This window comes from Mus caroli, unplaced genomic scaffold (genome assembly GCF_978045245.1).
Source record: "Mus caroli unplaced genomic scaffold, Mus_caroli_1 scaffold_6, whole genome shotgun sequence".
Lineage (NCBI taxonomy): Eukaryota > Metazoa > Chordata > Mammalia > Rodentia > Muridae > Mus > Mus caroli.
Genome location: NW_028227261.1, coordinates 16640099 through 16663121, shown reverse-complemented (window position 1 = coordinate 16663121; position 23023 = coordinate 16640099). Strand labels below are relative to the sequence as shown.

Genomic DNA, 23023 nt, shown 5'->3' with positions numbered 1-23023 from the left:
TGTGGTGTACAAGCATATGTATTCAGGAAAACAGCCATACACATAAAAGTCCACAGAAAGTTATGTGTCTGTGTGTGTCCACAAGTGCAAGCGTTCAGGGGAGCTGGAGTTAACGGCAGCTGTGAGCTGCTGGCCTGGGTGCCTTTGCAAGACCAGTGTACATCTTAGATGCTGAGCCGTTTCTCCAGCTCTGAAATGCTCCTGATACCAAGTCTCACTGCACAGTCCAGGTTGGTCTGAAATTCACCATATTCCCACCTCCACTTCCTGAATGCTGGAACTAAGATGGGCACTACCACCCTGGCAGACTTGTAGTTATAGGGAGGTAGGTCTGCACATTCCAGTTTTCACTCTCCATACAGAGAGAGGGCAATCACTCAAATGGGCCCAGGCCACTTGTGCTGTCAGAGGGCAGGAGGATCCTGCAGCCCTGGTCCTTTCTCCCCTATGCTGGTAACTGGTGGCCAGACACTGTGGCCATAAAGCTGCCTCTTGGCTAGGACCTTCAGGTATTAGCATTGTTTTTTTTGTTTTGTTTTGTTTTGTAATTTATTTTTTATTAGGTATTTTCCTCATTTACATTTTCAATGCTATCCCAAAAGTCCCCCATACCCACCCCCCCAGCATTGTTTAAAACCTCTTTTCTGCCTGGCCTCTGTGCACCTTTCACACTTGGGCTTGTGTGATGGGTCTGCAGAGACAAGGTTCTCCACAGCTTTGTGCACGGAGGCTCTGTGCCACAATGGGTGCCCACCAGTGACTCCTTAGACACGGTAAGAGCCATGTTTAGTCTTAGAGTGAAATCGTCTCCTCTGGATGACAGGATGCCCAGGCACCCAGGAGCTGAGCAGCCACGATGCCAAAAACATATCCGTCTGAGATGTGGTGCAGAAGTAAACACATTTATTGTTTTTTCCATCTGTAAAACTCTGGTCACACAAGGTCAGCACAGTCTAGGCCCTCCGAAAAAGAAACCTTTTAACTGAAGGGAAGGTTAAGTCTATAAAGAAACTAGGAGGTTCACTGAGGAGACAGTAATTTCTTACAAATCACTACTCCTGGTGGCCTGAACTTCCAGCAGACAGAGCTCCCTCTGTCACAGTCTCTGAAGGAAAAGAAAAATGTATCCAGAGGTACAGCTTCCCTCCAGAAGCCACCAGGGACCGTCAAGTGGGCCAGCTATGAGCCCAGAGGGAGCAGCAGCCAGGCAGCCTGGCCCGGTCTGTAACGCTTCCGTTTCCCCCACAGCACTGTGCAGCTGGCTTCCAGGTATGCAGGCTGCCTCCCACGGCTACCTCCGGGGCTCAGGGCAGCGAGAAGGGTGTGTCAGAGGCAGAGGCCCTCGCCATGGGGGGGGGGGGGGGTCCCTCACAGGAGTGCATTAGTGCAGGTCAGCATATTAGCAGAGTAATGTATTAACATTTTCAAAAAGCTGCTCAATCCCTTCCAGTGTCCCCCGACAGCCCATTCAAGCTACAGCTCAAAGACTTGCCAGCCCTCGGGAAGGACTCCTCTGGAAGATACCAGACAAAGGCTACTATTGACAGAGTGCAGAAGGTCTCTGTCCAACAACAAATCTGGGACACCTGCCAACTGGAGAGCCAGAGCTGAACCCAGGCCACAAATTGAATCCATTCTGTGCTTTGGGGGCTGTGTTTAATAAGGATCTCTTGGTGGAGGAAGGCAGGTCTGGGTGTCTCCAGTGAGGAGGGCGATGGGCTTGTAGGCCCTGGAGTGTTTGCTCTTGTTTCCTGGCTGAGCAGCACCTGGGCCCAACCAACAGTGTGGCAAGGTGCCAACTTACTGCTTCTTGTGCTCAGGCTGTCAAGCCAGACAGGCAAGGGGCCAGGGGCCAGGGGCCAGGGGCCAGGCAGGGAGCACTCTGCCACCTTCCGTGGGTCAGGATGAGGAAAAGGTTGTGCAGGTCAGAACTGGACCCAGCCGGTGCCTGGCTGAGACTGGCTGGAGGGGGACCTGTGAAAAAAGACAGGGAGAGTGGCAGTATCCAGCTGTGGCAGAGCGGAGGGAGCAGGCATCTTCTGGGGCAGGAGCTCTGAGCAGGCAGTCCCCAGATGACCCACAGCAGCAGGCAGCAGATGTGGCTAGAGGATCCGACCTGGCTTGTGTGTGGATTTCAGCTGTCTGTTCCTTTACAGCAGATAGACCTGTGCTGCACCTCCAGAGCCTCCCACAGACCCGGTAACAGGACCCTGGCATTGCCCTACACTGACCCAAGGACAGGACTTAAAGCTCAGGAGAGGCCTTGCCTCAAAGGTTCCCTGAAGATGGTCCTGGTCTAAAATCTGGGTCTTGATTCTTGACCCAGGGCAACACTTGGTGAGAACTGGACAGGTCTGGGGCTGGAGGGCTCAGGCAGTGGGGAACAGTGAAAAGCCTTTAGAGGCACAGGGCAATGACACCTAAGGCAGGGCTTTGCCTTGTGGCTATGAAAATGTCTAATCAGAACTGGTCTGTCAGTAGGTCCAACAAGCAATTCCTGGGGTCTCAGGGGAACAGCTCTGGCCCCACCCAGCCCAGAAAGCTGCACTCCTCACCCTGTGGATTTGGTGAAGTCTCCCCAGATATCAGCAGTGGCAGCGGCAGCAGGCTTAGATTGTGGCCAGAGTTCTGTGGCACCTCCTAGTGATGTCCCCAAGTCCAGTGAGAGGGAGAAAAGAAACAGAGAGTCAGAGACATCTTTCTGGTGGTCTCACTAAAAGTGGTCAGTCTTAGGACCCCAGCTGGGCAGCTGCCACCCAAGGAGACATGTTATGGGAACAAACAACTCCAAGAGGGCCACATTGCCACCAACTTTTTCATATGCTCTTGGTGGCCCCTAGAGAGAAAGCAGGAGCTACATATAAGGTGGAGGGAAAGGTGCCAGGGAAAGAGTCACACTTGTGCCCTGCCCTGGCTTCTGGGGTGAAGAATGCCTCCCCCAAACCAAGAGCTCCTTCCAGAAGGCCTGGATCTGTGTGGATCAACTGGTTAGAGCTGCAGGCCACACTGCAGGGAGAGCCTTCCAGCCGAGGCCGTACGGTAGCCAACCTTGCACACACACCCCTACCCTCCTCAGCTTCCTGGAGCCTTTCCCATGCTGCCAATGGCCACGCTGCCATTTCTCCTCTGCTCTGGGCTGGGAAACTAGAGAAGACCAAGGTCTCCGCTGGGGGCGCTTGACAGCCTGCTGAGTGCTGAGCATGCGTTATCTCATCTGAACCTCAGCACAGCCCCTGGAAGGGCAGGGCACGATTAGCTGTGTGACTGTGCAGGCCATCTGAGTTGGTTTTCTTATCTCTCCTGAGGCTGACAGGACGGTTGCTCAGTGAGCATGTGAGCATGCCCACTGCAGGCCCTGAGCATGGGGTGGAAGCCACAGAGAGCAAGGGTCCCTAGTACAAATGGTCCTGACAGAATGGTGCTACATTCGGGTTTTCAGCTTTGTTGTGGCTTATGAAGGTGTTAAGGGCACGTTCCACCTGTTCCACAGAACGGTACTCCATCCAGACTAAGTCAAGGCACTCGTGTCCTAGCTGTCTTAGGGACCTAATTCTCCACATACACTCAGGCAGGGACCGGGAACCAGAGAAGCCTGAGACACACACAAGAATGACCTAAGCAGGGCTGGTGAGATGGCTCAGTGGGTAAGAGCACCCGACTGCTCTTCCGAAGGTCCAGAGTTCAAATCCCAGCAACCACATGGTGGCTCACAACCATCCGTAACAAGATCTGGCGCCCTCTTCTGGAGTGTCTGAAGACAGCTACAGTGTACTTACATATAATAAATAAATCTTTAAAAAAAAAAAAAAAAAAAAAAAAAAGAATGACCTAAGCATTCAGGCTTTCGCTCCTGTCCCTAGCGATGCCTAAGCCAGTGGTCCAGCAAGCATGCTCTGAACATAATGCTAGAAGAGCCATTTCCGGATACGAGGCAGGGGTTAATTTCAACTCTGGCACTCTCCTCACCAACCTCCCATGACTGAGGTCGGAAGCCTGACTTCCACAGAGAGGCGCCAACATCAGAGACTGAGAACCAGGAGCACGGGAAGGCTTCCTGCCTAAATGCGGTCATTCCTAACCTGCTGCCGGGGCTGTGTAAAACCAGTGTGGACACTCCCAGCCTGGTGAGGAGGCAGTACGGGGTCCTCAGCCCAGCCAACTGGGAGCAGCCTCTCAGTTTCCCAGCACCTGACGGTGGACCAGGAGCCCATACTAGGTCTCTCGCCTCGCTTCTCCTGCTCACAATGGCACACTGAAAGCTGCATCCACCTCTCTAAGAATGGGAGCCTTGGCCACGCTCCTCTCTCTACCTAGAATGCTACCATTCCTAGACTCCCTTCATAGTCCAAGCCTCTCCAGGTCCCCGGCAATGGAGAAGATCAGGGCCCCATACATTTGGCCCGTGCACCTGTGGTTCACCTTTCCCATCACATGTGAGAAGAGACCATGGCATACTGATGACCTCATGGTCACTGTCTGCCAGGACAAGTGCCCTGAAGGGAATGGAGAAAGGCCAAGGCCCTCAAGTATATGCAAGATGCTCTCTACTGCCACCATCTGGTCACACAGGCACAAAGCAAGTGAGAGAAGGATGCCATAGCACTACTGGAAACAAAGCTGCCAGGTGTGGCTGGAAAAGTCACTACAGCACTCACCTGAACCAGAAACAACTGCTGGCTGAACCAGAGAGCCCCCCACAGACAGCTGCTCTCCAGAGGGAGGGATGACGGTGGAACTCTTGCCCCCCGGAGGAGGGGGCAGCAGACTCAGCCCTCCTGCGCTGGTGGGCCTGGCTCTTGGGGTACCAGCTGCTCCTTCCTTCTTCCTCATGTTCTAAATGGAAAAGAAGAGTGCAAGTCAGCCACCGTGCCAGAGTCCGATGCACTGGGGACCCACGGGGACCTCCAGTCCTCAACACCTGCACAGCAAATGACGTCCCAAACTGCAGCAGCACGAGCTATAGCCAACCCACCCCGACTTCCTATCTAGCACCAATACTAATGGTCAGGGTTAAACAAACCCAGCACTGGTCTCACATCTCAACAGGAAAGCACACACCGGCTTGCAGCCACACCATTCCATCCCACAAACTGCCCGAGTATCGACTGGGGAGGACTAACAAGGACAGAGCAGCCAGAGCACTCATGCACGGTGGGGCAAGGGAAGCTGGACAGAGCGCTCTGCCGAAGCAGCCAAAGGCGTCCACAGTGCAGCACAGGGTTCTGCAGCCCCATCCTCTCGTGAGCAACAAAGACAGGCGCTTGGCCATTCACAGCAGCAGTATCTGGAGCTGACCCGGATGGAGTTCCCCCACTGTCCATCCTCAGTGAGACACATGAACGGTAGCACAGGCACAATGGCATGTGCCATCGCAGAGGGACCAACCACAGGGAACAATGGCACGACAGTGAATGAGGGGAGCATATATCAGAGTCAGTCTCCCACACAACTCACAGAAGTGAAGCACAGACCCAATCCAGAGCATTGGAAGTCAGGGCAGGACAGACGAAAGGGCTCAGTCTTCTACTTCCTGACCTAGGAAAATCCCATGCTTTTTAAGGTGTGTAGGGTGTGTGTGTGTGTGTATCAGACATGTGGCTGAAGGTGCATGTGAGTGTGCAGACCACAGGTCACCCGAGTGTCATTTTCAGACACATCACTGACCTGGAACTCAGCAGTTAGCGAGGACGGCTGGCCAGCGAGCACAGGGGTCCTCCTGTCTCTGTCCTCTACTGCTGGGACTATATAAGCATGTGCTACTGACGCCAGCATGCCTATGTCGGTCTGGGAGACCCAGGTTCTCACGCTTGCAAGGCAAGCGTTTTCCCGACAGCCATCTGACAGCCTCCCAGCCCTTAGGTTTGGATTTGCATTTAGCATCCTGGCACTTTTCTGTCCATGACACCTCAGTACACATAACGGAGCAGTGAGCCGGAAACCAGCGCAAGCCACACTGATGGAGACAGCGGTCCCTGCTTGTGACCACAGCAGCAGCACAGGTGGAAGTCCCAGCATCCTCCACATGCACCCAGTTGGGCCAGTTATTTCCAGTTCTCCTACCCTGGCCAAGTCCCCTCCTGCTTGTGCCTCACTCTCTCATCTCTTACAAAGGGAAAGGCTGAAGTCATATGAGAACACCTGAAAAACACTACCTGGCCCACAGCTGACGCTCATTAAATGTTAGTTTCTTCCAAGCAAGAGAAAGAATCCCAGTGCCACCAGTCCACTGGATGGGACCTGCATTTCTCTCAAGGGCCAGCTGGCCAACTTCAAGGTCCCAAAGCCATCACCAGCATGAAGCAGGAGAGAGAAAGAAATGGTAAGTAAAGAAGAAAAGCATTATTTCAGAGTCACACACTTTCTCTGTACAGATCCATTTGGTCCGTGGTTCCCCCAAATGCCTCCCAACTCCACTGCCCCCTCCACTCCAGCAGCCAGGAAGAGGGCATGTCTGGTAACCTGTTTCTCTTCGACAAGAGCTGGCAGGGGATGCTGTATGCATAGCCACACAGGAAGAAGACTCGAGAAGCCAGGACAAAACCATCAGCAGAAGCTGCCCAAGACTCCCAGCATCCTCCTCCTCGTTGCCTTCTATCCCAGAGCGCTCCCAAAGCTTCCGTACTCAGGCAGGAGGCCAAGGCAGCTTGAGATAAGCCCTCAGATTCTCCTGACCCACTCCAACAGCCAGGCTGGAAACACCAGTGCTGGTCCTGAGTGGTCCTCCTGCTCCCTCACGCCCGCCCACCCTCAGTCACTGCTTCCACAAAGTCTTCGGGTTCCTGCATTATGGGCCATGCGTTTCCCCCTCAGAAGCCCTAGCTCCAGGGCACGCTCTGGTTGTAGTGTCTCCTGCCATTTTGCAATCACATCTGTATAGGCTCCGCTCAACTTAGAATGTCATGGAAGCAGAGGCCTGGTGCCCGGGATGAACCTGCCATGAGGTCAGCTGCTGGGTCAATTCTACCTACCTCCATGGACGGAACTGAGCTGGGAAGGGGGTGGGGCTGGGAAGCTTTGGGCTGGGTAGCTTCAGAGTTACAACCCATGGGCCACATTATAAACCCGTGACCCCCAGAGCCGCGTGAGGGTGGGACTCACTGCGATGTTGATCTTGATGGTCTGGCCGTCCTTGAAGCCCAGGTCCAACTTGGGGCCTTCATCTGGGTTCTGCGCTTGTTTTGCAAACTCACACTGCTGCTTCACCCACCTGGGGGGGGCCAGGGAGAGAGCAGTGAGGCAGGAATGCAGCTGCCCCGCATTCACTGACAACAGCATCTGCACAGATATCAGCTCCCTCATCAGCACGACGGTTTAGACCAGAGGTTCCCAACCTGTGGGTCATGACCTCCTGGGGTGGGCATCCAAAACCATCGGAAAACACAGATATTTACATTATGATTCATAACAGTAGCAAAAGTAGTTATGAAGTAGCAATAAATAATTTTATGGTTAGAAGTCGGCATCCCATGAGGAACTGTTACAAAGAGCGGGTCAGAGCACGAGGGAGGCTGAGGGGGATTGCTTTAGACCCTAAGTTCTAAACACTGATAAGAACTAAAGCTCACTCACACATGGCACCCAGGTGTGAGAGCCTTTCCCTCTGGCTCCTCCCTGGACACTCCTGTGCAGAGGCAGGACAGGTCTAAAAGCAAAGGGCCGAATAGCGTTTCCTAACTTCCTACAATGCTGCTGGCAGCCAATGGGACAGGGGTGTCCACACAAACGGCCAGACCCGGTCCATCTACCAGCAGAGGCAGAGCCCTGAGGATGCTCTGTCTGTCCTTCCACAAAGGACACCAAAACATCTGCAAAGTGACCTGGAAATGTTAGTCCCACTTGTGACATTATAAAGGACGTGACAAGGACTCTGGCAGCTCAGGGGCTGCTGAGGAAGAGAAGGGACACCAAGAAGGCTAGGCCAGGTGACACAGCCTTGGGAACCCACAGAGCAGAGAAAGCCACCTGGAAGAGGACTGAGCGGCACTAGCAGAAAAAGCATCTTTGGACATCTTAACAGGAAGAGCAGTTTGTCCAGGGAACAAGAGAGGAGACAACGATCTGTGTCCCCAGGAAGCACTCACTTGAAATGGTCCTGTAATGCCACGTTGAAGTCAAAGGCGTCTCCTCGGTCCCCAAAGCCAAGCCCAATAAAAGCACGCCGCCCTAGGGGGTGGGAGTAACACCCATCAGTCTCCCGTTTCCGGAGGCAATGGTTCTGCTCAGAAGAGCCCTGCAGACCCACGCGTACCGTTTCCATCTTCAATTCGGATGACGAAGTACCTGCTGGAGTCTGTCACACTCTCCACTGCGGTGCCGGGAAACTGGTCCACGGGGGCCTGCGCGAAGAGCTCCCCTGTAAGGCCAGGGTGGGGGTGGTGAGTTGGACGCCCCTCCAGCCTGGTGCTGCTATGTGATGCTACTAGGGCTTTCCTGTTATAAGCCACACCAGGAGAGCTGGGCAGATGGCCAAAGCCTACTCCAGGATCTGATGCAATCTATTCTTGGTGAAGGGACAACACCAGCAGGAACCAAGGGAAAAGCAGAGCCACAGAGGGCTACAGGCCACAGGCCCACAATGTCAACAGTTCTTACTTAATTGACAAGGCTTTCCAAATCAGACTACTTTCAAATAGCCCCCATTTTTAGGGCTATTTTATTGGGTGGGGGCATAGGGTCTCACTATGTAGCTCTGGCTGCCCCAGAACTCGCTTACATAGACCAGGCTGGCCTTGCACTCAGAGATCCACCTGCCTCTGCCTCCAGGTGGGATTAAGGCCATGCCAGCCTTTGCTTTTCTTAAAGATTAAAAACTCCACTTACACTGGGCCTCCGTGCCCACACAGTAACAGCAGGCTAGGGCTGCCACCCCCCCAGGCTCAGCAATTTATCTATTTGTGGCTGGCTCTAAGCCTGAGGGTGATGGGCCATCACAGATATGTCACACCCAGAAAGGCCTAATACCAAGGAAGGACTGTAAGAGGAGCCAGCAGGCCCTGAAGAAAGCAGAGCGTCTAAAATACAGTAGCTTAGTTTAGTTTCAGAGACCAGGCAGACAGCGAAGACCACAGAGCCAGGAGCTTTTTGTTGTTTTTGGTTTTTTCAAGACAGGGTTTCTCTGTATAGCCCTGACTGTCCTGGAACTCACTTTGTAGACCAGCAGGCTGGCCTCGGAACTCAGAAATCCGCCTGCCTCTGCCTCCCCAGTGCTGGGATTAAAGGCGTGTGCCACCACTGCCTGGCTTGAGCCAGGAGCTTTTATGCTGGGCTTCACACTCAAAGATACGCTAACAATGCCCTCTGTGTTGGATCAAATGCACCCTTGTTTTGTTGTGTGAGAAAGGGTCTTCCCATGTTCTGGGATTATAAGCATGACCACAGGCACTGGCTAAGTCCAGTGTCTCAGAAGCAGCTGGGTCACAACCTAAATGAAAACAGATGGCCTTGGAGCCTGCAGTCTCTTTAAGCTTAGCCCACCCAGCACTGCACGTCGGCACTTGGATGCACCCAGAGGCCTTTATCTTGCAGCAATGGTCCTGCCATGGCTCTGAACAGCCTGGCTTGGCCAGAGCAGTCTCTCTCATCCACGGGAGGACGGGGGGGGGGGGGGGGGACGGGGACGACGGACGGGGACGACGGACGGGGACCAGGGACCGGGGACGGGGGACGGGGGAAGGGGAGGGGGGGCAGCTCAGGCATCTTAGCCTAACTCATGTCCTGAGCCTTTACCAGAGGTCCTGTCCTCCAGCTTGATGTAGGCCACCTTCCCTTTTGCAGTGATCCGCAGCCGGCCACTCCACGATGGCTGGTCCAATTGCCATTCTGAGGCCCTAGGAGGACAAAAGACACTAAGCCTCCTGCTCCATGCCTCCCATGCCGGGAAAGAGAATGGGGAGGGGCTGCCTGCTCAAGGGTGCAATATTGGCAAACCTCCATCACCGCAGGCCACACAGCCTCTGCTGGCCAACTGGACTATTCTGATGCTGTAGCAGGACATGGGGAAAAAATGTGTACACTCTGATGCTGTGCCACATGCAGGGGCTGGTGAGAGGGTGGGGCAGGGAAAGGAACCACTGCCAAGCCGACCACCTGCTTTCGATCCCTGAAACTCCACAGAACAGGAGAGAACCAACTCCCACAAACTGTTCACTGAAGGCCACTCACACAACAGCACACGTGCACAGACCACAAACATACACCAGCATGCAGATACACACCAACAAATGTGATTTAAACAGTTCTCTTCTGAAATGGAGTCTCAATGTGTAGCCCTGGTTGGCGCGGAACTCCCTCTGTACACCGGACTGACTTTAAACTCACAGAGATCCACCTGCCACTGCTTCCTGAGTGCTGGGATTAAAGGTGTGTGGCATCATGGGAAGAGACAAGTCCCCACATTGTCTTCTGACTGCCACATAGATATGACAGTAGTGTGCCCACACAAACACACTACACACAGATGTGACAGCAATGTGCCCAGACACAGTACACATCTATGTAACAGTAATGTGTCCACACAGATAAACACAATAAATAAGTAAATAAACTTAAAAAGAGAAAGTCCTGGTTGGGCGTGGTGGCACATGCCTTTAATCCTAGCACTGGGGAGGCAGAGGCAGGCAGATTTCTGAGTTTGAGGCCAGCCTGGTCTACAAAGTGAGTTCCAGGACAGCCAGAGCTATACAGAGAAACCCTGTCTCGAAAAACCAAAAAACCAAAACCAAAAACAAACAAACAAAAAACAACAACAAAAAGTCCTTGTTACAGGGGCTGGAAAGTTGGCTTAGTAGTTAAGAACATTGGCTACTCTATCTGAGGACCTGAGTTCGATTCCCAGCATCCACTTAGCAGCTAACAAGGGTCTGTAACTTGAGTCCTGCAGGCTCCCTCTGATCTCCTCAGACACCAGCCACAAATGTGATACACGCAGACAAAACATCCATACATATACAAAAAGTAAATTTAAAAATGAAAACTGTAATAGCTATTCTTGGCAAGGCTGTCCTGACCATGGCTGTCCCGCAGCAAGTCCTCAGAATCCGAAGCTCGGAACTGTTCCGTTATGAAACAGTCTTCAAAATCACCAGTCATTTCAAGTTGTCCAAAATACTATTCTTAGCCTGTGGCCATTCAAAACTGCAGGCAGTTGGAGCGTGCTGGCATTCAAAACCCCCACACGCAGCCGCTGCTGCTGGCCCCTATGCTAAAGACCACAGACCTTCACCCAAGTGGGAATTCCTTCCCAGCTTCCTGTCCATAGAGGAAGCAGCTCCGGGCCTATTGTGTCTGTTAAGGCACTGTGATGCCAAGCTAGTGGGAGCAACCGGCTGGGGGACCCTTGAGACCATGGAGGGAGTACAGAGGGACAGGATCTTTGGTAGAAAGAGCGTAAAAGTGCATGAGGGTCCGGGGGAGGAAAGAGCGGCTAGGAAGGATATTCTCAGCTGTATTCCAGGTAGGAGGGAACGAGGACCCTCGTCAATGCCTTCTTTGGCTCCTTTAGAAGGCAACAGTGTCATTGTCAGCAGTAGCAGCAGCAGCAAAGAGAAACCCCTGAACAGCAAATGCCATGGGTACTTCCAGAAGGCTTTTCTGGGAAGTTCTAAGCAAAGCCACCGTCAGTTCTCTAGAACTCTAGCCGGCAGCTGTGGCAGATCCACACGAATGTACATCTTCAGCTAACAAGGCAGCAGGCTCAGTTTCTGTTCCTCTTCCTGGCGCCGCGGGCTTTAGATTCAGGCTAAGGAGAGCCTGAAAGGTTAAGTGCAGGGTGGGCAGCTTCCTGTGTATCAAACCAGCCTGGCTGGATACTTGGTGACCCCACCCTCCGGAGGACCAAGAGAAGCTAACCCTAGTCTACTGAACGAAGACCCAACAGATATGGGTAGACTGCCAATCTCCGGTTTGATAACAAGAAAGGAAAGGGAGACAGCTGCGGGGTGCGGATGAGCAAGCTTGAGGCCCTGAGTTTGGATCTCTAGCGCCTAAAAGCCAGGTCTGGCTCCAGCTACCTGTAGACCCTCCACTGTGTGGGGTGGGACAGAGAAAGGAGGTTCACTGGGCTTGCTGAACACCTGGTCTAGATGAAAACAGCCAACCCCAGCTTCAGTTAGGGGCCACCTCAAGGGAACAATGGACATGGAGAAAGCAAGACACTGGCTGGAACTCCTGTGGCTTCTGCATGCACCCGCATCACACCCAGACACGCAAGAGCAAGCACAGGCAGCTGTAGCTTGCTGACCTCCATTCTTGTCATTTTAATATTATTTTAAAAATCATCGCACCGACACAGTTAAGTGTTCTAAGATACCCATTTGGAAAATTTGCTATGAGCCTGTGTTGCACAAGCGCAAAGGGCTGATGGAGTTGGCCCTCCAACACATTTGTGGTACCCGACGACCTCCTGTTTCCAAACAACGCAGACACCCATCGCCTTTGAGAGCCACCCAGCCTAAGTAGCAACACCCCACCACAGAGCACAAGACACACCACGTGTTTTTCCTCTTTTTCGGTTAGGGAAGGTGTCCAACTTTGGGTCTCCTCTCCTAGACTAGAGTCCTGGGTTCCCTTCCGGAGACACTCCGTGTGTTTACAGGCATTTGAGTTTATTTGCCTCAGGCGACGCTCACTCAAGACAAGGGCGACGGTGTCCTCCCAGCTGCAAGTATGTTGTGATCAGGGGTGAAACTGGGGTCAGAAGAGCCGGGGATGGAACGGCGTCCCTGGGCTTCGTGGGACGGGTCCCCCAGATGGCCGGGTTCCCCCCCCGTGCCCTCCCGGTGGGGATTTCCGCGGGTGTCAGGGTTTCTGGGGTCCCGTCACGACTGTCGGTTAGCGCTGTGACACGACCGGTAGAGCCTGCCGAGGGAACCCACTGCGCTCTCGGGTCCCCAGGAGCTGGCTGTGACCGTTGCCGGCGTCCCGCTGACGGCTCATGGCCAGCGACCCCTCCTAAGTCTGGCCCCAATGAAAGTAGCCACAGGGCTCCATCCTTTCCGCCCCTAAACCCGACAACCCGTCCTCGTTCTCCGCAGTGCATGACGGGGCGGGGGACGGGAAGATTAAGCCAGGAACGGTCACCTGTAACCACGGTTGGTGGCCCGCGGCGGGATGCGGTAGACGTGGACCTCCGGCTTGACACACAGAACAGACTCGTACTCGCTCTCCTCCATCTCTATCGCCCGAGCCCTCGGGACTTCCGGCTTCTTCCCCGCCCCTTCAGGAAGTCATGCGACTCTATGACCAAGTTCTGTCTAGAGCGGAAGCTCCGGGGGAACCCCCGATCGCTCCCGAGTGCCCTCTGCCGGGCGCCTCAGATCAGACCGTGAAGCGATTGATCTCTGCTGCTGTGGGACCTGAGAAGCTCGAGATGCCGCTGATCTGAGCCTAATCCCGAACCTGGTTGTAGTTCAAACTCTATACCCTAGACCAGGGTGGCTGATATGCAAGATGCCCTGCAGCCCTGCCCTTCTCGACGGAATGTCCTCGTCCCCGCCAATCCCAGAAAGTTCTCAGAGGCTTCTGGAGGAATCTCGCTCCACAACTTTTTATAACCGGCTATGTGCGCAAGGCCCCAGTGGCTTAGCGCAGCAGGAGTACAAATCAAAGTTGTGAACCAAAGTTCCTGGTTGTCTTTGCTGTGAAGAGACACTATGAATGACCAAGGCAACACTTACAAAAAGAAATCCTTTCCTGCCGGGCGTGGTGGCGCACGCCTTTAATCCCAGCACTCGGGAGGTAGAGGCAGGCGGATTTCTGAGTTCGAGGCCAGCCTGGTCTACAAAGTGAGTTCCAGGACAGCCAGGGCTATACAGAGAAACCCTGTCTCGAAAAACCAAAAAAAAAAAAAAAGAAATCCTTTCATTGGGGGCTTGCTTACAGTTTCAGAGGCTTAGTCCATGATTAGCATGCGGGAGAGCATGGCGGCATGCAGGCAGGCGTGATACCAGAGAAGCAGCTGAGAGCTGTATGTCATGATCCTGGTGGGGGTGGAAGGGCCACAGCACAGAGGGATTGGGGGTGGGGGTGGGGGGAGGAAGGGGAGCACGGACGACAGTGACCCGGGCCTGATAACAGGCTTTTGGAAAACTCAAAGACCACACCCCCATCACAGCTCTTCCAACGAGGACACACCTCCTAATCCTTCCACGAGGTTGATCGCTTGTGAAAAGCTAGAATAAGGCAGATTGGGAGCCGAATTGATTTTGAGCTATCTTGAGCTATCTTAAATAGCCATTTATTGGCCCTCTGTATGTGACCTAAGATCCTTGTGATATTAGGTAAATCCTTTGGAAGGTCCAAATGCCAGCTTTCACCAATAAAGGCTAAGAATGTCATCAGATAGCAAGTAAGGGCCATAAATGATACTTCCCGGCTTTGCGGTGACTCACCTGCCTGAGGTCTCCACCAATGGTTTGGAAAATGCCTCGGTTTGGTGTTTGTTTTGTTTTGTTGTTGTTTGTTTGTTTTTGTTTGTTTGTTTGTTTGTTTGTTGTTGTTTGGTTTTTCGAGACAGGGTTTCTCTGTGTAGCCCTGGCTGTCCTGGAACTCACTCTGTAGACCAGGCTGGCCTCGAACTCAGAAATCTGCCTGCCTCTGCCTCCCAAATGCTGGGATTAAAAGTGTGCGACACCATGGCCGGGCTAATGCCTCGGTTTATAACTATGTTTTCATCACTGTGGTGGTCTGAATGGGAATGGCCCCCATAGGCTCATTTGAATGCTTGGTCATTAGGAATTGGCACTACTTGAGAGGAACTAGGAGGTGTGGCCTTGTTGGAGTGGGTGTGGCTTGTTTGAGTGGGTGTGGCTTGTTGGAGTGGGTGTGGCTTGTTGGAGTGGGTGTGGCCTTGTTGGAGGAAGTATATTATTGGGGGTGAGCTTTGAGGTTTCAAAAGTCAAAGCCAGTCCCAGTGTCTTTCTCTTCCTGCTGCCTGCAGATCCAGATGGGGAATGTTCAGCTCCTTCTCCAGCACCATCCCTATGGCTCCAAACCAAGAGTTTCCGTTTTCCTTGAAGTGAGAGTTGTATTTTAGAGCCTACAAACTGAAGTTCAGTAAAATGAGTCATTTAAAAAGAAGTCCCGCTCTCGGTCTTAGCGCCATCTTCCTTGAGACTCCTGCGCCATGAGAGCGAAGTGGCGAAAGAAGAGAATGCACAGGCTGAAGCGCAAGAGAAGAAAGATGAGGCAGAGGTCCAAGTAAGCCAGCCCGTGCACCCAGGACGCCTGCAGGAGCAAAAGTGAGGGATGCTGAGGGCCGGAACAAGCTATCGGACTGTGTGCTGCCATCGGTAATGAGTCTCAGTAGACCTGGAACATCACCTCGCCGCGATCGCCTGGAGAAATGACCGCCTTTCTTACAACCAAAACAGTCCCGCTGGCCCTCTGCCCTGGACCCCCGGCACTCTGGACTATCTCTGTTCTCTTGTGGCCAAGTGTAGCTCTTGTACAATAAACCCTCTTGCAGTCAGCTGAAGAATAAAAAAAAAAAAAAAAAGAAGTCCCACTTGGATATGGTAGAGCACGCCTGCAATCCCAGTGTGGGGAGGCAAAGGCAGGAGGATGGCTACAAATTCGAAGCATCAGTTTTAGCAATGAGGGGACAAAGATGAGACTCTGTACTGTCACCCTCAGCCGTCCTAGGTGTTCCCCTCATCTTTTAGGTACCTTAGCTCAACCTAAACCAGGATTTGTGGCTTCAACATTGAAAATAACTTCAGAGCCGGGCGTAGTGGCGCACGCCTTTAATCCCAGCACTCAGGAGGCAGAGGCAGGTGAATCTCTGAGTTCGAAGTCAGCCTGGTCTACAGAGCAAGTTCCAGGACAGCCAGGGCTACACAGAGAAACCCTGGCTCAAACAACAACATCAACAATAACAAACCTAATATAGGCTTAAGGACAAGGGATAGAAAAAAGAGAGGCACTGAGAAAAGTGAGCGCCAGGCAAGGGCATGAATGTGGGTGTAAATAAAAGCTGCAGAAAATTAAGACATACCCAATACCCAAGGGTATGTGGCCCCCCAAGGGAGAGTCAAAAGTAACAGTCTTAGCATTTGCCAAATGTTTCATTTTGCTCTCTCAAAAGTTATATCTTAAAAGGTTACTTAACAATGCTTTCTCTTTTTTAAAAAATTATTTTAAGCCAGGCGTGGTGGCGCACATCTTTAATCCCAGCACTCGGGAGGCAGAGGCAGGTGGATTTCTGAGTTCGAGGCCAGCCTGGTCCACAGAGTGAGTTCCAGGACAGCCAGAGCTACACAGAGAAACCCTGTCTCGAAAAACCAAAAAAAAAAAAAATTATTTTATGTGTACAGGTGTTCTCTTGCACGTGTGTCTGTGTACCTCACGTGTTCCGTGGAGGCCAGAATATTGGGCATCTGAACCTAGATTTATGGATGACTGTGAGTAGCCATGTGGGTTCTGAGAATTGAATTTGGGCCCCCAAAGCAGCAAGTCTGGGGAGTGGAGAGATGGCTCAGCAGCTTGGACATAGACAAGACACGAAGCCAGGACTCACGCTTATTCCACAAAAAGGCTTCAGAATATATGACCACATTGTGAACCCCAAAATTGTGGACTGGAAAAAAACACCTGTTTCTTGTGGTGGTGCGGCTCAGCCCGAGCACACACCTTTAATCCAAGAGCGCTCTGTAAATAGGGTTAAATAAAATCAATCATAGCTCAAGAGGCAGAGCAGGCATCAGCTGACAGGAAGTGAACCTAAGAAAACACAGGCAGTAGAAAGGAGAGCCTTAGACTTGAAGGTATTTAAGGTGGTGTGGAGAAGAACAGGCTTTTTCCTTCTGGGATGTAAGTCAAGTAGGAAGCTCGGCTGGGTGCTTTCTCTGCTTCTCTGAGCTTGAAGGCTTACACTCCACTATCTGGCTCCAGAGTCTTCACTGAGAAGATCAAATGTCTGGGATTTTGTTTTGTTATTGTTTTTGTTTTGTATTAAAGATATATTTTTATTATATGTAAGCACACTGTAGCTGTCTTCAGACACACCAGAAGAAGGAATAAGCCACTGTGTGGTTGCTGGGATTTGAATTTAGGACCTCAGGAAGAACAGTCAGTGTTCTTAACCTCTGAGCCATCTCTCCAGCACCCTTATTATTGTTTTGTTTTGTTTTGTTTTTTTGGTTTTTCGAGACAGGGTTTCTCTGTATAGCCCTGGCTGTCCTGGAACTCACTTTGTAGACCAGGCTGGCCTCGAACTCAGAAATCCGTCTGCCTCTGCCTCCCGAGTGCTGGGATTAAAGGTGTGCGCCACCACGCCCGGCTTGTTTTTTTAAACAACAAAAAGGTGTTGTACACATCCTTCCCCTATAAATGGGGGTTTCTGGTGAGAGTCCTAGAAAAGTGGGTTAGAGCTGGTGGGGGAGGGGTTCAAGGCCTCAGCCATTGGTAGTTGTGCTAGAATTCTTGTTTCCCTGCTAGTGAGAGGACTCAGCTGGATTCCAAGTGAAAGGTTCATTTCTTTTCCTCACGACCTCCTTTCTATCTTGCCCCAGCCTTGTCTACATAGGAAGTTCAAGGACAGGCAGGGGCTACAGGCAAGACCCTGTTTAAAAGAAACAAAACAGAAAAAGAACTCCCAGTGTGACCTGATCTTGTCTGTTTTTCTTTTGGTTTGGGGTAGGGTTGAGGCAGGGTCTCAAGTGTCTCAAGATAGCCTTGAACACCTGATCCTCCTGTCCCCGAGTGTACCACTTCCGGCTTTAAGGTGGATTCCCCATACAATAAGGAACATGGTGTTAAATTCCAAATCTCCTTCTTCTATCGTTCTCTTAGCACTCCTATTTTAATTGAGCAGCTACAGTGTGCCTGGTCTTTTCTGGGGCACTCTAATTACAAACCATGATTTCCTGAACACACTCAACTCCCTTTGCTCCCCCCTTCCCCCCCCTTTTTTTTTGGGGGGGGAAAGGACTCTGTAAGTTCTGTATAATAGGAATAGCCTAACCTAATTTATTTAGGGAGGAGTGCTAGGGATCCAACCTACAGCCTAGTACTTGCCTAAGCAGCAGAGTTAAATTCCCACTTTTTTAGAGGTAAGAGAGAGAGGTAAGGCGCACATGTGACTCAGGTTGGCTTGAGTACATCATAGCAAAGGCTGCCTTTGAACTTCTGATAACCCTGCCCCCCCCACCCCAAGTGCTGAGACTTCAGATGTGTACCATGTCTCATTGATGCAGTCTGCAGATCATGCACGCCAGACACTCTACCAGCTGAGGTCCATCTATATCAGCTGACTTCTAATGGTAACAAAATATACATACCAATATTTTGTAATTTTAAATTTTAAATTGGTGTGTGTGTGTGTGTGTGTGTGTGTGTGTGTGTGTGTAGCGGTTCTGAAACAGGGTTTCTCTATGTATTTCCTGCTAGTCTTGGAACTTGCTCTGTAGACCAGGCTAACCTCGAACTCAGAGATCTGCCTGCCTCTGCCTCCTGAGTATAAATGTTTTGCCAACATGTCTATGTGTGTACCACGTGCTTGCAGTACCTAACAAGGTCAGAAAAAGGTGTCAGATCCCTTGGGACTGGAGGTACCTATATGGTCATGAGCCAGCCTGTGAGTGCTGGGAACTGAACCTGGGTCCTCTGGAAGAGCGGCCAGTACCTTTCACAGCTGAGCCATCTCTCCAGCCCTACATCAGACAACTTGAACTTTTTTTCCATACTGGATACTGATCCCTAGGGCCTCAGGCATCTAAGTACACAGGATCTCTTAGCTCCACTGTGGCCAGTTTTTAGTATCTTATGTGTACTGCTCAGTGCCAGGAACTGTGTCCATGATGCTGCTGCATAATCACACTGCAAGTTCTACCACAGCAACCTTATACAAAGTAACCGTTGGCTTCCTGCCGCCTCCTCAGCTGCGGATAAGCTCCACCCTGCTTTCTGTGCCTGTGCCCTTGCCTGCTCTAGGCAGCCCATGTAAACCATCATCATACAACCCTTGACTGCAAAACGTCACTTCCTGTGATGCTCTCAAGACTCATCCATATTGAAGCATGTGGCTTAATTTCATTCCTTTCTCTTTTTTTTAAAGATTTATTTATTTATTTATTTATTTAATATATAGACGAATACTGTAGCTGTATAGATGGTTGTCAGCCTTCCTACTGAATTGGAGACCGCTGCTCGCTTTGGTTGACCTTGCCCGCTCAGGCCCAAAGATTTATTTAAATAAGTACACTGTAGCTGTCTTCGGAAGCACCAGAAAGGACGTCAGATCTCATTACGGGTGTTTGTGAGCCACCATGTGGTTGTTGGGATTTGAACTCAGGACCTTCGGAAGAGCAGTCAGTGCTCTTACACTCGGAGCCATTTCTCCAGCCCAATTTAATTCCTTTCAACAGCTGAGTATTATCTCACTTTATGTAAATGCTGAGGCAGAGAAGACATGAAAACTAGGGGGATATAGGGAGGGAAAGAAAGAAGTCCTCCCCTCTCTGGATGTGATTTTTGTTTCTTGCTGACTTCAAGTCAAGAACGTCCGCACAGGCAAAGAGCAACGCTGAGACACGTGAAGGGAAGGGTTCTGGGACCACTAAGGAAGCAGGCCAAAAGCCTTTCAACGACGTGTGGAAAGGGGCTGGAGAGATGGCTCCGTGGTTAAGAGCACTGGCTGTTCCAGAGGATCTGGGTTCAATTCCCAGCACCCACTGGGCAGCTCAGACCTGCTGGTAACTCTGTTTCCAGGGGGATCTGACACACTCACACAGACATGCATGCAGTCAAAACACCAATGTACATAAAGTAAAAATAAACAACAGATTTTTAAAAATATGAAAATATGATAAGTAAGAGAGTTAGAGAAACTTAAGAACATAAAATAATAGAAATATTTTACACATAGACTATATACATATATACATCATATATACATACATACACATATACATACATATATATGATACATTGAAGAGGATAAGAGATACACAAGTGTGGGTATGGACCGCCTCAAGGAAGAATTCATTTGTGTTAGCTATATGAAGCACTTTGGGTCTCTCAAGTTACATCTTTAAAACATCTGCTAAGAATTTTTTCCTTTTCTCCTCTCAACCCCTGCCCCTGAGAGAGGGTCTCTCTATTATAGTCCTGAGTATCCTAAAACTCACTTTGTAGATCAGGTTGGCCTGGAACTCACAGAGAGCCACCTGCCTCTGCCTCCTGAATGCTGGGATCAAAGGTGTGTGCCACCATGCCCAGGTAGTAGTGTTTATGGGGTCATTTCTGTTCATTTGTAGCAAGATCTAAGCTGGCTCAAGGCATCCTTGAAAGTGAACCACCACCTTCTTCGGGGAAAACACCAAATGTCAGATGACTCCAGTGCAGCGGGAGGTCCGGGGCGGGGGCAGGGTTAGGAGGATTTAGCAGTGGTCTTAGGGGCCATCAGGGCTCATGGAGGTAAAGCTGAAGACAGGGAGTGGATCCCCGTCACCAAGCTGGGCCTCCCGGTTAGGGACATGAAGATCAAGTCCTTGGAGGAGATCTACCTGTTCTCCCTGCCCGTTAAGGAGTCTGAGATCATTGACTTCTTCCTGGGTGCATCCCTAAAGGATGAAGTTCTGAAAATCATGCCAGTGCAGAAGCAGACGGGGGCTGGCCAGCGGACCAGGTTCAAGGCATTCGTCGCTATTGGGGACGACAATGGTCACCTTGGTCTTGGTGTTAAGTGCTCCAAGGAGGTTGCCACTGCCATCCGAGGGGGCATCATCTTGGCCAAACTTTCCACGGTCCCTGTGCGGAGAGGCTACTGGGGGAACAAGGTTGGCAAGCCCCACACTGTTCCATGCAAGGTGACAGACAGGCCACTGTGGCTCTGTACTGGTGTGTCTCATCCCTGTCCCCCTAGAGATACTGGCATTGTCTCTGCTCCTGTGCCCAAGAAGCTCCTGATGATGGCTGGTATAGATGAGGGCTACACTTCAGCCAGAGGCTGCACTGCCACCCTAGGCAACTTTGCCAAGGCCACCTTTGGTGTCATCTCCCAGACCTACAGCTGCCTGACCCCCCTCCCCCGACCTCTGGGAAAAGACTGTGTTCACCAAGTCTCCTTATCAGGAGTTCACGGATCATCTTGTGAAAACCCACCCCAGAGTCTCTGTTCAGAGGACCCAGGCTCCAGCTGTGGCTACCACATAAGGGATTTTATACAAGAAAAATAAATGAATTAAGCCTGTTAAAAAAAGAAAATGACCCACCAGATTTTCTTTCTTTCTCTCTTTAAAAAAAAAAAAAAAGATTTATTTATATATGAGTACACTGTAGCTGTTTTCAGACACACCAGAAGAGGGCATAAGATCCCATTACAGATGGTTGTGAGCCACCATGCGGTTGCTGGGAATTGAACACTCAGGACCTCTGGAAGAACAGTCAGTGCCCTTAACCACTGAGCCATCTCTCCAGCCCCCTGGATTTTATTTCTATCAAATAGTAAATAAACATTTTTTTTAAAAAAGGACTTTGGATTTCTGTCTCACTCCACAAACTCAACAGGGGCAAAGGGCTAAAGGTAGAGTAAACCACGTGGCTCATAGAAGGAAAAACTAGACATAAATCTCATTTGGGGATTTACATTACAATAAACAGAATCAGATATGTTCTTAGCTAGGACTCTAAAACCACAAACAACGAGAGAGAGAAAGAGCAGGGCACTGGGTGCCCACAGAATCCAGCCCTGGAGTTGTGGAAACGGGGATCAAAGGTTCAGAGTCATCCTGGACTACTTAGTGAGTTTAGGGCTAGCCTGGGATACATGAGACACTGTCAGAGAGAAAGAAAAAGCAATTATGCAACATTAATTAGGGTCGCTTTTCAAATAATAGACCTTCGAAAATCCAGTCCAAGTAACAGGAGAAACTCAATGCAATCCATACAGAGCACGAGAGACTTGTAGCTAGAATGCAGAAAGCAAGAGAGCACACATAAAGTGGGTGTGGTGGCTCATGCTTTAATCCCAGCACTCAGGAGGCAGAAGCAGGCGGATCTCTGTAAATTCGAGGCCAGTCTCATCTACAAAGAGAGTTCCAGGACAGCCAGAGCTACACAGAGAAATCCTCTCTCAAAACAAAACAAAACCAAAAACAAACAAACAAAAAAACTCACTATAAAATAAGAATAAGCCGGGCGTGGTGGCACACGCCTTTGATCCCAGCACTCGGGAGGCAGAGGCAGGCAGATTTCTGAGTTCGAGGCCAGCCTGGTCTACAAAGTGAGTTCCAGGACAGCCAGGGCTACACAGAGAAACCCTGTCTCCAAAAAAAAAAAAAAAAAAAAAAAAAAAAAAGAATAAAACCAGTATGAATAGACAGAGAGGCTTTGGCCATGTTTTCTCCAGAGAGGCTTTGTAGCCATACACAGTGAGTTTGCATCTTGGCTAATGAAGAGCCCAAGTTAGGACAGAAAAAGAGAGTGGAGACAGGGCTGGGGAGATGGCTCTGCAGTTTAGAACCTGGCTGCTATTGCAGAGGACCCAGGACACACACGGACACGGACATACACACACACCCCTGTTGAGGCCTGCTCCTTTTAACATAACTAGCCATTTTGTATTCAGTCTTCATTTTGCTCATAAAACTAAGTGAAATTAAGTTCAGCTTCTCAGACTCCGCTTCCCAGAAGTGATTCTCCATAGCTGACACTGAAGCGTTCTCCTCCACGATCATAACACTATGGCTGTACTACCTAGGCGCCGTTATCTCAGTGCTCTGGAAGTCTGCTGTCCACCACCCGTCCACCAACCCTCTTACCTCACTCAGGACCAATCAGCTTGAGAGTCAGCTGATGATACTTTAGCTAGCTAGCCAAAACATAGTACTGCCTCCACCCTTCTGGACTTCTGGACTTGTTCTTTTCCTATAAAAATCCTGCTCTAAGAACAGACCAATAGGTTCCCAAGTCCCTTTTTTTGTGGTCTTGATCAGTCAGTCTCAGGGTGTGTGTTCAATAAATTATTATTTTTTTAAAGATTTATTTATTTATTTATTTGTATGTATGTAAGTACACTGTAGTTGTC

The 23023-nt window shown here is 50.7% G+C and overlaps 1 protein-coding gene and 1 pseudogene across 1 annotated transcript; one reads left to right on the top strand and one right to left on the bottom strand.

The window, feature by feature from the left end:
- Positions 1 to 881: 881 nt before the first annotated feature.
- On the bottom strand, positions 882 to 13204 carry Necap2 (NECAP endocytosis associated 2). Its single transcript, XM_021159671.3, has 8 exons — positions 13078 to 13204; positions 9727 to 9827; positions 8249 to 8353; positions 8082 to 8163; positions 7099 to 7207; positions 4656 to 4833; positions 2556 to 2640; positions 882 to 1974 (listed from the first exon to the last, which is right to left on the bottom strand). Exons 1-8 carry the CDS (start codon positions 13167 to 13169, stop codon positions 1926 to 1928), a joined length of 801 nt encoding a protein of 266 aa, XP_021015330.1. The 5' UTR covers positions 13170 to 13204; the 3' UTR covers positions 882 to 1925.
- A 7114-nt stretch (positions 13205 to 20318) lies between these two features.
- On the top strand, positions 20319 to 21150 carry LOC110293098 (small ribosomal subunit protein uS5-like; annotated as a pseudogene).
- Positions 21151 to 23023: the final 1873 nt, after the last annotated feature.

Excerpts from the sequence above, each read along its gene's own strand:
- Necap2 (XM_021159671.3), bottom strand. The coding sequence starts at position 13,169 with ATGGAGGAGAGCGAGTACGAGTCTGTTCTGTGTGTCAAGCCGGAGGTC. Across the intron at positions 9,828-13,077 it reads GCCACCAACCGTGGTTACAG|GGCCTCAGAATGGCAATTGG; the intron begins GTGACCGTTCCT and ends TTGTCCTCCTAG. Across the intron at positions 8,354-9,726 it reads GCTGGAGGACAGGACCTCTG|GGGAGCTCTTCGCGCAGGCC; the intron begins GTAAAGGCTCAG and ends CTGGCCTTACAG.